This window comes from Astatotilapia calliptera, chromosome 6 (genome assembly GCF_964374335.1).
Source record: "Astatotilapia calliptera chromosome 6, fAstCal68.1, whole genome shotgun sequence".
NCBI lineage: Eukaryota > Metazoa > Chordata > Actinopteri > Cichliformes > Cichlidae > Astatotilapia > Astatotilapia calliptera.
In genome coordinates, this window is record NC_137427.1 from 28,078,675 (window position 1) to 28,097,149 (window position 18,475).

An 18,475-nucleotide genomic window follows, 5' to 3' on the forward strand; every position below is an offset into this window, starting at 1 on the left:
TAGTTAGGGCTGGACCAGGTGACCCTGAATCCTCCCTTAGTTATGCTGCAATAGACGTAGGCTGCCGGGGGATTCCCATGATGCATTGAGTTTTTCCTTTCCAGTCACCTTTCTCGCTCACTATGTATTAACAGACCTCTCTGCATTGAATCATATCTGTTATTAACCTCTGTCTCTCTTCCACAGCATGTCTTTTATCCTGTCTTCCTTCTCTCACCCCAACCGGTCGCAGCAGATGGCCCCGCCCCTCCCTGAGCCTGGTTCTGCCGGAGGTTTCTTCCTGTTAAAAGGGAGTTTTTCCTTCCCACTGTCGCCAAAGTGCTTGCTCATAGGGGGTCATATGATTGTTGGGTTTTTCTCTGTATCTATGAAGCGCCTTGAGGTGACTTTTGTTGTGATTTGGCGCTATATAAATAAAATTGAATTGAATTAAGTCAGTGGAAAAACAGTCAGAATACATGTGTGTGAATGAGAGCGAAAGGTGAACATGCAAGGACAGGAAATACTGAAGGTAGATGACCTTCAATACTTTGGGTCAACAATTTAAACAATGGACAGTGAAGAAGAGTGTGCAAGCAGGGTGGAGCAAGTGGAGAAGAGTGTCAGGAGTGATTTGTGACAGAAGGATAGCAGCGAGAGTGGAGAAGGTTTACAAGATGGCACTGAGACCTGCTGTGATGTATGGTTTAGAGACAAATGACGAGCAGGATGAGCTGCAGCTGGCAGATGTTAAGGTTTTCATTGAGAGTAATCAGACCCAGGTTAGAAATGAGTACATCAGAGGAACAGTCTATTGAGCAGTTTGGAGACAAATTTAGAGAGACAAGGTTGAGATGGTTTATGTGCAGAAGAAGTATGGTGCTATGGACAAAGCATGATGAATATAGAGCTGCCCAGCAGGAGGACCAAATAAGATACTTTGATGGATAAATGCATTGAATAGAATAGAATAGAATAGAATAGAATTCAACTTTATTGTCATTGCACATGTGCTGGCAGAACTGAAATTTAGATATCCTATTTTTACAGTAACTGGCCAAATGATTTTGATAGTGACTCATCTCAGCTCAGGGATCCGGGAGGCATCCAAGCTTTAGGAAACCCTGGGGCAAACCTCAAAACAAACTGGAGGAATGATATATTGCATCTGCCATAATAGAGCCTCAGGATGCCCTTTTACTGCTGTTGTACTTTCTCCTTTGTTCATGTGATGCTACTTTTAAGTGCAATCTAGCTCCAGCCCCTCCGTTCGTTCCTTTATAATTCGGTGTCTTGCTGCTGCAACACACATAACCTCTTCTCATCTGATTGCTTTTCCAGCTACAAACCACCCTTAATTATAATGTAGCCGAGGTCAGACATTAGATCAGTTACTAGTCAAAGTCCTACACATAAAATAGACTTAAATTAGTGCCACATAATATATAATTAGAGCATAATTACTAGGTGGGTTGCAGTATTTTACTGTGACCTGATTTATATTTTGTTGGTATCCTATAGCAACGTGTCATATCCATATTTGTATAGAAATACTTTTTCAGATCTCCAGTTAAACCAATATTTCTATTGAGCGATGGCCATTTTGAACTTCTTGATGAAATAATGACATGGTCTTGTACTGGTCAGTGGTTTGCTTGTTTTAAGGATGGGCTGGACCTGCCTGGGCTCAGGTGGAGTTTCCTGTTCCCATTCTTCAGCCGTCTGATCTCATCAGACTCATCACCTACCTGAATTTAACGACCAGCTTCAGCATCCACACTAATGACCTTCTCCCAGTGCTAACATCCTCGTTCTCATTGTTTTCTAGAGACTTCTGTACAGTTGTAAAGCACACATCTTGCAAGACACATCCGCAGTGGCTTCCCCCGTCGTGTCTATTTCATTCTCTCCACAGTTGCCCTCCTGAGCTGCCTGAACAGTTTGGCCTAAACCAAATAAAACTTTTGAGCAGTAAACGGTTAAGTTACTAAATTGCGCTGTTGCCGTTTATGACCTTGCCAAATAATAGCTAACTTGTTGAATTTATTCTATTGGAATAAAGTGAAAGCCATATGAGAGCTGTATGATTGCAGCAGAGCTGGGAGTATTTCCCAGCAAATACACAGTATCAGGTTAGCCTGTCCCCCTTACAGAACTTAAAATATCTGCACAGAGTGACTCACATTTATCACCAACACTTATGCTCGCCTACTGGAGAAATTCCTCAATACACAGCTGGCATGCAGATATTTTCATTTGTATGTGCATGTAATAGTGTTGCAGTGGCATGCATTTTGATAGGTATGGCACAAAGCTCGTTTATGTGTAATGAGTTCATATATTACTTCCCAGTTTAATAGAATTATACATTCACTTACTTGACTATGCCTACCATACAGTCCTTTGAGATGATAAGTGCTGGAGGAAATCAGCACATTGTCACATGGGCTGATGTTTTATTGTTAAAGCTATGAATTATTCATGCATCCTCACCAAGTTTCAAATAGAGACACGAATTGTGTTTTTACTGACAGACAAACAGGGACAGATCCTTTTCTCAAAAGCACACAAATGCCAGTGTAATATAGATCATTTATCTGTTAATTTATGTGCAGGTTTCTTCCCAATTACGTATTCATAGAATCTTGGGGCAGAGTATGCACCTGTGAGAGAAATTTGTATTGATTCTTAAATATATAAATTTTCATTCAGATGAGTGGAACGTGAAGTTTCTGTTGAAAGACTTGCAGTTATGAATTCTAATTGTGCTCGATTCATTCTTGCACGGAGGCTTTCTGTTACGCTGGGAGACACTTTCCTCTTGTGTTGACCACGGTGTGAAATATCCGTTTAGAGGTAAAAATCCGACTTGAGTCATTTTACTGTGCTGAAGGCTCTTCAGTGAAGAATTTAACTTCTGACATGCAGGGACCAGCTTTCACAATTTTCAGTTGGTTAAATCCTCTGTTCTCTAACACATACAGTGTGCAGTTTTATACACAGTCCTACATTTTCAGAGGGTTCAAATCAATCCCGTCCCGTCCTTCTGGTACAAGTTAATCTTGGTTTCATCTGTCCAAAAATCATTTTCAGGACTGTTCAGATTATTTTAAATGTTTTCTAACAAAGTCTAATTGGCCTTCTTGTTCTTGAAGGTAACCAGTGGTTTAACCTTGTTACCTCTTTGTTTCCATTAATTGAACTATATAACGAAATGAACAGTAAATATACACAATACCAATGCTGGTTTTAGTATTGATACTACAGTGATAGGAGGAAAACTTTGTTTTCAAGCCTTTAAGCTCAGTATGCAACTTAACTGTACTGTGTTAAATAAATTATTTTTTTGGGAAATGACAGTGCGCCCCAGGGTGGCAGTGGCTACAATGTAGCTTGCCATCACCAGTGTGTGAATTTGTGTGTGAATGGGTGGATGACTGGTTGTGTAAAGCGCTTTGGGGTCCTTAGGGACTAGTAAAGCGCTATACAAATACAGGCCAAAAAAAATTCTGTCTCTCAGATGGAGAGCTGGGCTTGCTCTGTGCTCACTCCCTTCTGTTGCTGGGCTCCTGCTGTCACACCTGTTGCCACTTACTCATCAGCCACAGTAATTAAGGACATCGGCTTGAGCACCTACTCTCTGCCAGATTGCTGCTGTCCTTGTGGTGGTAATTATACCTTTTTTTGTTTTAATTTTTGGATTCTTTACTCTCTGTACTTGTTCATCTGCATCTATCTTTTTTTTTTCTTTTTTTTTTTGCCTGTCCCGTTTGGCTCTTTTGCCATCAGAATTGTTGTCTAAAGGCAAAGAAAGATGCCCAACGGATTTACTTTACCAAATTGACCATCCCAGCCTTGCCGTAATGGTCCATTTGATTCACCTTTTATTGTTTATTTTATTTTCACTTACTGAATACGGGACAGACTTGACTGAGGGAAAGAAGGGGAGAAAGAAAGAGGGAAAGAGAAACAGCTGAGAAGAGGGATGGGGGAGAAGGGCAAAAAACAAAAACCAACAGAATGGGCAGAAAAAAAAATGCATATATCGATCACCTGGATCACCTGCTGAGAAAGAAAAAAGAAAACAAACAGAAGAGAACAAGAGTAATAGAATAAACAGCATCACAATGATATATGGGAATATGACAGTAAATACTAAATATTAAACATTATTGTGCAGCACATAAGATCAACAGAACACAGTGTGCTTTGAGGTAGGAGCCAGAAAGGGTGTAGTTTGTGGGTGTGATCACCCGTGTGTACACCTGTGAGCATGGACGCGCTTGTTTTTTTTAAAAGGTTCCTTCATGTAATGATCTGCTAGAGGGTGGGTGGCATGAAGCAGGTATGGAGGAGATCAAAACTCCAGACATCCAGAGGCCCCCAGAACACAAGAGACCAAGGAAGACCAACAGAGGGGCAGCCGCGCCACTGTCCCAGAAAGAGCTGAGGAGAGTCCCAGATGAGGGCTCACTCAGCAGCCGCGGAGCAGAAGCCAGGGGGGGTTGCAGTGACGCGCCCGTGAGCTCCACCGGCAGCCAGCTGCGCCTGAGTGACCGAGCCCCAGGCCGAGAGGCCGGGGGCACCCCACCTCCGAAGTGGCCCGAGCGAGCCCCAGGCTCCAGGCCCCGATAAGCGGCCGCCAAGGAGTGAGCCGGTGTGTACCTGGATGCCCATCCCCGGACACAAGGAACCACCAACGCGCCGATGTCTGAGGGAGTCCGCCACTGGCAGGGGAAGTGGTGGTAGGGGGAGATAGGCCTCCAAACCTTGGAGGGCCTGATATGTCCCCAGAGAGGTGGCGTCTGACACCCAACCTGACATATAGACACAGACATACAGGCACACACAAATACAAACATCCATTCCCACCCTCATGCTCTCATATGCACTTACTCCACACTCAACCAACGTGGAGACAGACATAAAGAGACGCTGTACACACGATCACACTCCCCAAGCATACTCTACAAACCGGGTCTAGGTACCCTTGCCCCTGGAGAGGGGAACTGCACCCAGACCCAGGTGGTGTTACCCTTTTCCCTGCGGTGGGGGGAGGCAGACCGCCCCGACTCCACAGCAGCAGGGAGGCCCCACACTCCAGACCGCAGTCGGACGGCCAACTCCTCCTCCTAGCCCCCCTGCTCCAGCAGGTCGCAGAGAATGGGGGTGAGAGAAGACTCCAAACCTCCCTCCACCCGCTCATTGTAGTGTTGATGCATGTGTGTTCTAAGGTGCATTTAAAACCCAGGAGGGCATGGAGTTACCTGCCAGAGAGCAGCAGGTAAGCGCATGGTCCCTCCTGCTGTCTACGTGTATTTAACATTGAGAGGTGGGCAACGACGCCAGGGGTGGGGTGTACACCCTGATGGTAATTTGGATTCCGTGTATCGTGCACACCCCCAAGATCCTATATGTATGTGTAATGAGAGTGTGAGTAATGTGAATGTCTAAGTTGTGGGATAAAATTGAGGCAGAGGCAGCCAGAAGGGGACAGAGGGGGGGGGGTAGCCTCCTCTGCACCCTGGTGACATACCCCTACTCCAAGGTCCTGCATGTGTGGGTGGTTGTGGTGGAGCGGGAAGGGGGAGGCAGCTGGAGATGGGGAGGGAAGGAAGGGAGGGGCAAGTGACCCCTCCCTGGGGCCAGCTCCCCCGCTGACCCCAGTAGGCACCCCCATACTCCGCGACCCACCAGGGAAAGGGGGCCCAGGCCCATCCAGACCGGGGTCCAGTGCAGCAGCGCCTCCCGGCCCCACAGAGCCCGGGACAGTCCACCCAACCCCACCACAGAGAAAACTGCACCCACCCCACCATCCACTCATCTTCCAGACTACATAAGACAATAAACACCCAGGCTGAGATCTTCCTCCACCTCTCCTGTATCTCCCCCTCCTGCAGAGGGAGCTCCTGAAGAGAGGAAAGTTCCTGCAAGATGTGACAATCTCCCCCACCAGTTGAAGAGCCCCCCAGGTGGCTCGATGCACCGGCGGCACCTGATGCCGTCATTCACCTCCTACATCGTTCCCTCGCTCACCTGGAGACCGCTGGAAGCACTGTGAGAATCATGTTCTTTGATTTCTCCAGTGCCTTCAACACTATTCTTCCCTCGGTTCTGAAGGACAAGCTGGAGAACTCTGGAGTGGACCATCACCTCACTACCTGGATTTTGGACTACCTCACCGACCGACCACAGTATGTGAGGACTCAGGGCTGTGTGTCGGACAGGGTCGTCTGCAGTACGGGGGCCCCACAGGGAACGGTTCTGGCTCCGTTCCTCTTCACCATCTACACTGCAGACTTCTCCCACAATTCCACCCAGTGCTTCCTGCAGAAGTTCTCTGATGACTCTGCAATAGTCGGCCTCATCACTGATGGGGACGACAAGGAGTACAGAGGACTGACTCAAGACTTTGTGGACTGGTGCCAGCTGAACTACCTCCAGATCAACGCCAGTAAAACCAAGGAGCTGGTGGTAGACTTCCGCAGGCACAAGCATTCTCCACTGCAACCACTGAACATCCAGGGTATGGACATTGAGGCTGTGGACAGCTACAGGTACCTTGGTGTTCATCTGAACAACAGACTGGACTGGACTCATAACTCAGACGCCCTCTACAGGAAAGGGCAGAGCAGGCTGAATTTCCCACGTGTGGGACTAATAAAGGTTATCTTATCTTATCTTATCTTATCTTATCCAGGGCTGGGCCCCATGCACCCACCCGCCCACAACCCCGGCAACACACCAACCAGGACCCAAGCCCCCAAGGCCCGGCCCGGGCCCCAGCCCATCTGCATCTATCTACTCGTAACCACTCACCTGACTTTCAAGCTGGTCATTGTCTGCAACAGAGAAAATTCTTCTCCAACTACTTACCTGGACTCCAAAGTTTGTATTACCTGTGAAGGACGATAGTTCCACTTACCTGTCTGCCCACTGTTCACCACACACTCACCTGCTTAGCGCCTGGAACCCCTGTGGCTTGCCTTCTTACCCCCCTTGGTGCCTGTAGAACTATAATTTAACACTGCAGTGTAATATATTGACTGATGGAGAATCCCCTAACGTTTACTAACCTCTGTTCTCCTCTTTGGCAGAATTTCTTACCTGCTCCAGTCCTACTTACCTGTCCGTACACCTGTCGTTGAGCTTTGGCTCTGTGAAAAGATCCTTTTGTGTTTGCAATAAACAATCTGAAAGCTTGCCATCCATCTCTTGGTCCATCTGACAGTTTTGTTTTATAAATAGAATATATATTTTATGTAGCTGGAAGTAGTCTATTAGAACTAACTGTCCATCCACACATCCATTCTCTTCCGCTTATCCTTTTCAGGGTGGGGATATGCTGGAGCCTATCTCTGCTGTCTTAGTACCCTGCCTTTCACAAGGCAGGGTACACCCTGGACAGGTCGCCCGTCTGTCACAGGGTTCTATTAGATCTAATATTTAGATTTTGTTTGATTAAGACAAAAACTTTAAAAACAATGTCCTGCTGTTGCCTTCCCAGATAGCAAGGAAACATTGAAACAATGTTGAGTCAATATCAGGCTGTGTCATTGAATCAACGTTGAAGTGTGACGTTGACCTAACGTCACTCTTGCACCCTTTTTTAATGTTGAAACAACGTCAGGTTTTGATGTTGAATCAATGTTGAAACCTGACATTGATTCAACGTTATATTTTCTAATACTGCTGACATTGAAACAATGTCAGATTCTGATATTGAAACACTGTTGAGCTATGGTGTTGATTTTCCACCTCTTTCGCACAGTTGCTTTTTATTAAAACAACAGTTAAATCATGACTGGAAATCTACCTTTCTTTATAGGTATTTTAACCAATACTAAACTACTGCATGTTTCCATCAATACTTAAACCACCTAAACACATAATTGTACTTATTCCTCAAATTGGACAACCTTTATCGAAAAAAAACAAATGTCTCACAATGTATCATGTCAATATTAATATCCTAAAATAAGAAAGCATTGCATGTGATGTAACAGAGAAAAAAAAAATAGGTCAGTAGGCCATGTTTCGTTTGCTAAATACTTTCTTAAAAGACAGTTTCCTATTTACATTTACATGTTTCACAGAAGTTTGTAATTTTTTACTCCGGGATAAGGATGCATGATGTGCGTCCTGCACCACCCAAACGATCTGGGGCGTATCGGAGCCATTTCTGCACTGCTTGTGCAAAGACAAACTCGGACATAGAGTTTTCCCCTAACTGCTGCGTCAGGCCATCTAGGACAAAAATACACACACACACAAACAAAAAAAGTGAATTAGAGCACATGAATAAGCTCTTGTTAACTGTCTTCAGCGGGGAGAAAGTATGTAAACTCCTAGGCTGATAAACATGAAAGTCACCAGGCGTAAATCTGCAAACTGCCGCATTTGATTCCCAAAGAGCTATGAGCGGAAAAAGTGATAAGTCTTAGCATGGTGTGCCGTGTATCCTTTAAAACAAAATAAACATGGGGTCCTCAAGCTGTACAAACTACAACCCGTGGACTAAACAAGCCAAAGACCAAAGACTCCATCTCCAGATTAACCGGACATGAAAGTCTTGTTATTAAGAAAGACAAAGTAATATAGCAAAAAAACGGTAAAACTTACCAAATATGCATTTGCAGAGCGCTGTATCTTTAAATGACATTTTTTGCTTTGTCTGGTCCTTGGTTTTTTCCCTGCCCAGTTTAGTACTGAGTCCGCGGCGGACTCGCACCTCCAGTGTGGTCCCTCCAATCAAGGCAAAGCGTCTCACCTATAGACACATTTTAAGAGATGGAATTAGCGTGTCTCATGTCTTAAATGTGTATGCAAGTGCTTGTGTGTTTAATCAACAAGCCGTTGTTATGTATTTAAATCACATCTGACAGCTATTACACTTTATAGTTACAAAGTGTACATAACCTTTATATACTTACCATTGCCTTATTTGCCTCTTGTGATTGAAGAGCTGCCTCTGCATTGTTTAGCTCCTCAATGTTGTGCAAGGGCAAATCCAGAGGCAGTACCCCAGCATCTACCGATTCATTGCAGCAGGGATGGCGGATGGCTCTGACCTCCTCACGGAGTTCGTTAATAGCTCTCGTCAGGTCTGACAGCATAGTTAATAGCTTTTGTGAGGTCGCATCTGTTTAAAAAAACAATTCTAGAAAGATTAATGGCTTAAGCAGTGAGAGGCGAAAAACAAATAATAAAACGCAGTTTACGTGTGGACAAAAGGTGCAAACGCAAGGTAGGTGAGCGTGCAACGTAAAGTTAGGTGAGCGTGCTGAGTAAAGTTAGGTGAACAAACAAAGGAACCCTCAAAGCGTTAGGCTAGGTTATATAAGGGAATATAACGGAAAAGTACGAAACTAAAATGTTTTCTTTGTTGATAGACTTTGTTCGCAGTGCAATTTATTTGTTGCCGGATTGTAAGATGAAAGTAGACGCAATGTCGGGCTCCCACATTTTATCCGAAACTTTACATTAACAAGTTTGTTTTTTTTACTGTTATTCAAATGCAACCGTGGAAATAACGAATAGAACAAAAGTCATTCATTCTTACCTTATACTAATCGTGGCAGGCCAGTGCAGTGCATGAACTGATGCCTTCTCCGGTCAATTCCGCTGAGAGTAAATCTAATGTCCTGCTCTACTGTACAAGACAATGGTTACCTGGAGAGATGTAGCAATGTGAGAGGGGGTGCTATGGAATAGTTCAAGTGGTAGCAACTTTAATTTCCCGCTCAACCAAAAATCGATGGTTTTTCAATGTGATTGTTGTCACCTTGTCAACTATAAATAGATCAACAATCAACGATGACAGAACAACAGTGAATCAATGTTATTTCAATGTCAGTGTCAGGTTTCATCAGTATTTCAATGTTGACATTTCAATCCTGACGATTCTGATGGTTCAGAAAGAAAATCAACATCTGTTCAATGTCTCCTTGCTATCTGGGTTGGCTCCTGTTGTCACTAAAGATTGAGTACTTAATGTTTAACAGCACTTTAGCAGGAAGTTAAAAATGTCACAAAATCTCTGGAAAGTTTCAACAACACTGAAGTATCAAACAGTTATTGTAAAGGTTAACCCAACTGGCGCACATCCTAACATATGCTGTTTAGCTATTAGCTCTTACATTAGCAAACTGTTATCGTTAGCGTAGCGGCTAGGAGACTCCGGGGCGCGATGGACTATTGAGCCATGGAGAACCTGGTGGATTGGAGGCTGTGCAGAATAGTGGAGGAACCATAGCTGAGCTGACCAGAGAGTCCAGTGTGAAGAGCTAATCCGAGCAGATAAAGAGCGGACTCTGGAGCAGAGCAGCTAAATCAGGCCTGAAGAACAGAGCCAAGCCTGTAAAGAGCTACAGAGTGAGGCAGAGCAATGTGAATGCTGGATGAGAGACAGGCTGCAGGCAGATGTGGACAAGACAATAAACTTTTCTACTTTTCCAATGTTTTTTTTTTAAACAGTGTTTCTTATTAAATTGTAGCAAGCACTGAGGCCCGTTTTAAAATGTGTTCAGTGACTGGTTTAATCTTTCACTCTGAGCGTTGTTTTTTATATTTTCTTATCCAAAGTTGATCTGTAACTTTTCCATTATGCTCTTGTCTACAATAATGAAATTATTTAGATGTGTCAGGTAATGTTTGTTGTACCCTTTGTTTATCAGTAGATTTTAAAATATACCTTCAGGATCTGTATTTGTCACGGCTGGCGGCGTGAGCCGTGTGGTGTAGGAGGAAAAGGACCCAAAATGCAGGCAGTTGACTGGTGATGAGAATGAAGTTTTATTTGCAGAAGTGGAGCGACTGAACAGGTAGTGAGACAAGACGAATGACTGAAAAAACCTAGACTGGGAAAACTAAATAACAAACCTAAGCATGAAACGGGGAGCGGAGAATGCAGAGAGACGTAGTTACACCGAGAAACACAGACGATCCGACGATGAACAGAAGCCAACACACACTATAAATACACACTAGGTAATGAGGAGATGACATGCAGGGGTGGACACAGCTGATACTAATGGACATGATGAGAGGCAGACCTACAAAGTAAAACCGGAAACACCCAGACTGTTTTGCAACAAAAACACAGGGACCTGAACGGAGCACAGAGGGGAGACACAGGTAGGGATAATAAACACGACAACCAACCCAAAGAATTAATACAGAATCAGAATAAACACCAAACACAAGATGAACCCAAAAAGAAACACAAAACGCTGGGTCAACGACCCAGGATCATGACAGTACCCCCCCCCCCCCCCCCCCCCCCCCCTCAAGGGCGGGCCCCAGACTGCCCAACAGAAGCACAAAAAACGGCCAAAAACAGAAAACAACCCAACCAGGGCTGGCGGCGGGGGACCAGGAAGGAGGGACAGAGCCCAGAAAGACCCAGAAGGTCAAGTTCAGGGGGCTGACCCGGAGGCCGACAGCGCAGGAGGCCAAAACAGTTCAGTTCTGGGGGCCGACTGTGTGGACGGCAACTGCGGCGAAGGGCAAACAGTTCTGGGGGCCGGCCACGCGGAAGGCAGTGGCGGCGACGGAGCAGATCCGGGGGCCGGCCACGCGGAAGGCAGTGGCGGCGACAGAGCAGATCCGGGGGCCGGCCACGCGGAAGGCAGTGGCGGCGTTCAGGAGGGTGCTCAGGAGGGCGTCCACGGTGGCGGAGATGCCCAACAAGCGGCCTGGCAGATGACCGACGATGTGGAGGCGGTAATAGGGGACCTGAAGGCTGCGTGGCCCCTGCAGCCCCAGGCGAAGCGGAAGCGGAGGCTGAAGCAGAAGCCGGACCAGGCGACGCTGATGAGGATGATGAGGATGCGGAGGCTGAAGCAGAAGCCGGACCAGGCGAGGCTGAAGCAGAAGCCGGACCAGGCGAGGCTGATGAGGACGCTGGAGCCGGACCAGGCGACCCAGATAGCAAGGAGACATTGAACAGATGTTGATTTTCCATCTGAACCATCAGAATCGTCAGGATTGAAATGTCAACACAAAACCAATGTTGAAACAACATTGAAATACTGATGAAACCTGACACTGACATTGAAATAACATTGATTCACTGTTGTTCTGTCATCGTTGATTGTTGATCTATTTATAGTTGACAAGGTGACAACAATCACATTGAAAAACCATCGATTTATGGTTGAGCGGGAAATTAAAGCTGCTACCACTTGGACTATTCCGCAGCACCCCTATCACATTGGTACATCCCTCCAGGTAACCATTGTCTTGTACAGTAGAGCGGGACATTAGATTTACTCTCAGCGGAATTGACCGGAGAAGGTATCAGTTCATGCACTGCACTGGCCTGCACCACGATTAGTATAAGGTAAGAATGAATGACTTTTGTTCTATTCGTTATTTCCACGGTTGCATTTGAATAACAGTAAAAAAAACAAAACAAACTTGTTAATGTAAAGTTTTGGATAAAATGTGGGAGCCCGAAATTGTGTCTACTTTCATCTTACAATCCGGCAACAAATAAATTGCACTGCAAACAAAGTCTATCAACAAAGAAAACATTTCGTTTCATACTTTTCCATTATATTCCCTTATAAAGCTAGCTTTAACGCTTCGAGGGTTCCTTTGTTCTTGCCGTCACCTCGGCGCTTGACCCAGACTTTCGCTCTGTGGTTGCTTTTTAGCATAGTACTACAAAAAATTGTAAATCTGTGATATATGATTGATAAACGTAAAGGTAACTGTATAAATGTGTTCAATGACTTTGTTACTTTTAATGATTGGAGAGCACCCGCTTCGATTCGCACTCAATTCAAACTTTACGTTGCACGCTCACCTAACTTTACGCTGCACGCTCACCTAACTTGCGTTTGCACCTTTTGTCCACACGTAAACTGCGTTTAGCATTTACGTGTGGACGAGGAAGACGGAGAAAATGCAGCGTCAAAGGTGTGCGCCTATTTTGACGCCACACTGTGCGCCAAGTTTTTGTCTCGGTGCCATGAATTCCTACAATGGCAGACTTAGACAAAATACTGTTAATTTTATTATCTTCAGTGTTTAAATGCTTACATATACGGGTTTGCTTGTAATTGTTGCCTATATACATTTTAAGCTATTATTTATTATTTAGTTCAATCAATAGATCAAGTTTTGTAGTGACTATGAAATATATTGTAATTATCTGTTTCCTGTTTATCCTAGACAGGGCAAAAAAGGACTCCAAATTAAAAAAAAGATAAAAATGAAAGACTGGTGCATTGTGCAGTTTAGCACTGGTGGTACAGAAATAGTCCCTAGATCATGGATAAATGGGGAGAAATTGTCATGGCCTCCATATCCTCCGTGAGACACATTCAGGATCCACGACGCAGTAAAGAGGAGAGTTCATCCTGGTGCAACATGGCTCACCTATGCACCAGTCCGACTTCTAATAAGCCATGGTGGGTATCATCTGGATTGGTGTTGTATAAATGTAACAATAACAAGTTTTTCGTGTCCTAATTTATGTCTGGCCATACATTGTGTTTGTACTTCCAGACACGTTTCACGAAGCAGAACGCAGTCTTCAGAAATATCTAAGTGAACACTGTGATACGTCTGACCTTCAGTCCGAAGCTGAAACTCAGACCAGTCATAAAAGAAAGCACAAGTAAAACTTTTTTTATTTCACAAACATATCTTTGATTGCTAAGAATTTATGATCTTGTCTTTTATACATATCTGTGGTGCTTGCATACTGCAATATCACCACATAATATAGTCCAAAAAGTGGAAGCTTGTAAACTTTTTATAAATGCAAAGCCGTGTACACTTGTGCACTTCAAAAATTCCTTGTATACTGTACCTTCTTGCACAGCTCCGTTTCCTGTGTGTGTTGTTATAAATCAAACTGTAACTTTAGGAAAAAATATTCCAAAAGCACATTTGTAATTACTTATGACCGTTTTAAACTTTTTTTCTTTAGACCAAATCCCCTGTACACATATAGTGACTCAGAGGATGATCAGCCCACAAAAAAATGGTTTCCCCAGGCCCCTCGAGTGAAAATACCAGGTAATAAAATACTGTCTAGTGTCTTTGTACATATCTGTGTGTGACACAAGGAAACTTTTGATAAGTTGTCTGTATTCTTAAATACTTAAAATTTTTTTTAAATCTTTTTCTGTCAGACCTGACGAGAGCTGTTAACGAACTCCGTGAGGAGGTCAGAGCCATCCGCAATACCGGCTGCAATGAATCGGTAGATGCTGGGGTACTGCCTCTGGATTTGCCCTTGCACAACATTGAGGAGCTAAACAATGCAGAGCCAGCTCTTCAATCACAAGAGGCAAATAAGGCAATGGTAAGTATATAAAGGTTATGTACACTTTGTAACTATAAAGTGTAATAGCTGTCAGATGTGATTTAAATACATAACAACGGCTTGTTGATTAAACACACAAGCACTTGCATACACATTTAAGACATGAGACACGCTAATTCCATCTCTTAAAATGTGTCTATAGGTGAGACGCTTTGCCTTGATTGGAGCCTGACGCAGCAGTTAGGGGCAAACTATGTCCGAGTTTGTCTTTGCACAAGCAGTGCAGAAATGGCTCCGATACGCCCCAGATCATTTGGGTGGTGCAGGACGCACATCATGCAAAAAATTACAAACTTCTGTGAATCGTATAAACGTAAATAGGAAACTGTCTTTTAATAAAGTATTTAGCAAACGAAACATGCCTATTGACCTTTTTATGTTTATTTTTTTCTCTGTTACATCACATGCAATGCTTTCTTATTTTAGGATATTAATATTGACAAGGGTGTCCAATTTAAGGAATAAGTACAATTATGTTTTTAGGTGGTTGAAGTATTGATGGAAACATGCAGTAGTTTAGTATTGGTTAAAATACCTATAAAGAAAGGTAGATTTCCAGTCATGATTTAACTGTTGTTTTAATAAAAAGCAACTGTGCGAAAGAGGTGGAAAATCAACACCATAGCTCAACAGTGTTTCAATATCAGAATCTGACATTGTTTCAATGTCAGCAGTATTAGAAAATATAACGTTGAATCAACGTCAGGTTTCAACATTGATTCAACATCAAAACCTGACGTTGTTTCAACGTTAAAAAAGGGTGCAAGAGTGACGTTAGGTCAACGTCACACTTCAACGTTGATTCAATGACACAGCCTGATATTGACTCAACATTGTTTCAATGTTTCCTTGCTATCTGAAGACACGGAGGCTGGAGCCGGACCAGGCGATGCTGAAGACACGGAGGCTGGACCAGACGAGGATGAAGCAGTGGCTGGACCAGATGAGGATGAAGCAGTGGCTGGACCAGACGAGGATGAAGCAGTGGCTGGACCAGACGAGGAGGATGCTGAAGCAGATGCCGGACCAGGCGAAGCTGATGACACTGATGAGGAGGCCGGACCAGGCGGAGCTGATGAAGCTGAAGCTGGACCAGGCGACGGTGTGGGTGAAGACAGGGAGGCTGGACCAGGCGAGGATGATGAGGCTGCAGCTGGCGAGGATGATGAGGCTGCAGCTGGCGAGGATGATGAGGCTGCAGCTGCCAAGGATGATGAGGCTGCAGCTGGTGGCTGGACGGGCTCCTCGGGCCCTCCAGCTGACGAGGCAGGACGCTGGACGGGCCCCTCGGGCCCCCCAGCTGACGAGTCTTGGGGCTGGACGGGCTCCTCGGGCCCCCCAGCTGACGAGTCTTGGGGCTGGACGGGCTCCTCGGGCCCTCCAGCTGACGAGTCTTGGGGCTGGACGGGCTCCTCGGGCCCTCCAGCTGACGAGGCAGGACGCTGGACAGGCCCCTCGGGCCCCCCAGCAAAAACAGTCTCAGAACCAGTGGGCACCGGAGCCCCTGGCACACACAGAACAGAACCAGCAGGCCCACGGGCCTCTGGCAGGAACGCAACAGAACCAGCAGGCACACGGGCCTCTGGCAGGGACGCAACAGAACCAGCAGGCACACGGGCCTCTGGCAGGGACGCAACAGAACCAGCAGGCACACGGGCCTCTGGCAAACATATAGCAGACTGCAGCTGCACTGAGCAGTGACTCAGCTCACGCAGCGACAGTCCGGTGCAGTCCTCAGCTGGCTTCTTAACCTCCAGGGGTCCAGAGTCAGCTGGGGGCTGAAACCCAGCCTCTGGGGAGGCCCTGGAGTGTGTCTCAGTCTCAGAACTGGCCAGCTCTTGAGGAATGTTTCCATTGTTATTGGGTTTGTCTCTCTGCTTAGAGTAAGAAGTTGTTGAACTGTCCGTTATGGGTTGGCTTGCATGTACAGGAGGAGTAGGTGAAGGTGATGGCTGAACAGGTGGTGGAACTAATAGCTGACCTGCAACCTGAGCTGGTAACTGAGCTAAGGGCAAGTGAGCAGCTGATGCTGGAGACTGAGCTAACTGCTGTGCTAACAGTGGGAAAGGCGACTGCTCCTGAACGACCTGCCCTGGCTCCTTAACCTCCAGGGGTCCAGAATCAGCTGAGGAAGGTGGCTCAGCTTCTGGGGAGGCCCCGGAGGGGGTCGCAGTCCCTTGAAAAACAGGGCTAGCATCTCCAATCCTGGAGTCAGTATTAACCGTACCCTTTAAAGCATCCCTGGATTCAGAGGGTGCATGAAGAGAGCCCCTTAAATCCCTGGGACTGGAAAAAATGGTCTCCGAAACCACAGTCTTTAATTTTGCCGCTTCAGCATTAACTGAGACAGTGATATCTGATCCTGAGCCCATAGAAACTTTGGATTCAGTCTCTGGGGTAACACTTTGCAGTTCGGAGAAAGCAGAAAGACAGTCTTTACCACTCACCACAGCTGGCTGTGTCATAATCTCAGAGTCCAGCTGAGGAGAGGAGCGCTGGCGGCGCATATGCCGTTTCTTGCGGGAGGAGGATGCGGAGAAGACGACAGAGGAGGCTAGTGATGAAGGGGAAAAGGAAGCTGGCTCCTCATCGTCTGACCACATAGCCGCGAGGAAAGAGGCAGGTGTGTAGTGATCAGAGCGGGACGCGGAGGCTGAAGAATTCCTTGGCACCGGCACGGAAACAGCTCTCCGCGGTAAAGTCTGCTGCTGCGTTGCAGAGATCTCCATCGGCTGCGACTGCAGCGAGGCCTTCCGGGAATCGACGCGCTCTGACCGCTCCCGAGCCCGCCACGCCTCCTGGCCTCGGCTTAATTCTCCCATGAAATCTCCATAGCAGGAAAGCTCACGAAGGAAAGGATTTCCTTCGACGATCGCCTTAATAGCGTTTAGTCCAACAGAAATTGTCCGTGGCGCGGGTTATTCGGCTCATCAGACACTGTACGTGGAGAATATCTTCCTCACGGGCGGAGCCTGCGGGGTCCATAGTATGGTCGGATTGTGCTGTCACGGCTGGCGGCGTGAGCCGTGTGGTGTAGGAGGAAAAGGACCCAAAATGCAGGCAGTTGACTGGTGATGAGAATGAAGTTTTATTTGCAGAAGTGGAGCGACTGAACAGGTAGTGAGACAAGACGAATGACTGAAAAAACCTAGACTGGGAAAACTAAATAACAAACCTAAGCATGAAACGGGGAGCAGAGAATGCAGAGAGACGTAGTTACACCGAGAAACACAGACGATCCGACGATGAACAGAAGCCAACACACACTATAAATACACACTAGGTAATGAGGAGATGACATGCAGGGGTGGACACAGCTGATACTAATGGACATGATGAGAGGCAGACCTACAAAGTAAAACCGGAAACACCCAGACTGTTTTGCAACAAAAACACAGGGACCTGAACGGAGCACAGAGGGGAGACACAGGTAGGGATAATAAACACGACAACCAACCCAAAGAATTAATACAGAATCAGAATAAACACCAAACACAAGATGAACCCAAAAAGAAACACAAAACGCTGGGTCAACGACCCAGGATCATGACAGTATTGAAATTATTGAAGTTATTTGTAAAACGAATAAACTTTAATACTTATTTAGATAAATCTAACTTATATTTGGGAAAATTAGTTAAAAAATTAATGACTTTTTAGAGCTATTACTTACGTTGTTGCAGGATGGGGTAAGAAGCTTCTTTGTGGTATTGAAAATGGTGTGGAGTATTTTCGTGGTATAACATAAGATAAGATAAGATAACCTTTATTAGTCCTACACGTGGGAAATTTGTTTTGTCACAGCAGGAGGTGGACAGTGCAAAAGTTATATAGCAAAAATTAGAATACAATAAAATTAAAATACTCTACACAACTGTACAGAATAGAATAGAATAACATAAAATACTATATACAGTAGAATAAAATAGAATAAAATATACAATAGGATAAAAATAGAAGACAAATTCTATATACAACTGAGTAAAAACACAGCTTTGTCAGAAAAGAGTGTTGCACTTAGTCTTATTGCACGTGTGTGTGGGTTTGTGTGTGTTTTATCAGTTGAAGTCTGTATCACGTCTGAAATTCTGGTAATTTGACAACCCTACTGCCAATTATGACACACAAAGTACTTTTACTGCTTCTGCAAAACAG

At 45.3% G+C, this 18,475-nt stretch overlaps 1 protein-coding gene across 1 annotated transcript; it reads left to right on the plus strand.

Annotated features, from left to right (window-relative positions):
• The first annotated feature begins 656 nt into the window (after positions 1 to 656).
• On the plus strand, positions 657 to 14,733 carry LOC113023314 (uncharacterized). The gene is made up of 7 exons (XM_080302220.1): positions 657 to 761; positions 8,964 to 9,083; positions 11,272 to 12,322; positions 13,159 to 13,397; positions 13,922 to 14,010; positions 14,127 to 14,299; positions 14,463 to 14,733. Exons 1-3 carry the CDS (start codon positions 657 to 659, stop codon positions 11,923 to 11,925), a joined length of 879 nt encoding a protein of 292 aa, XP_080158346.1. The 3' UTR covers positions 11,926 to 12,322; positions 13,159 to 13,397; positions 13,922 to 14,010; positions 14,127 to 14,299; positions 14,463 to 14,733.
• The last annotated feature ends 3,742 nt before the right edge of the window (positions 14,734 to 18,475 follow it).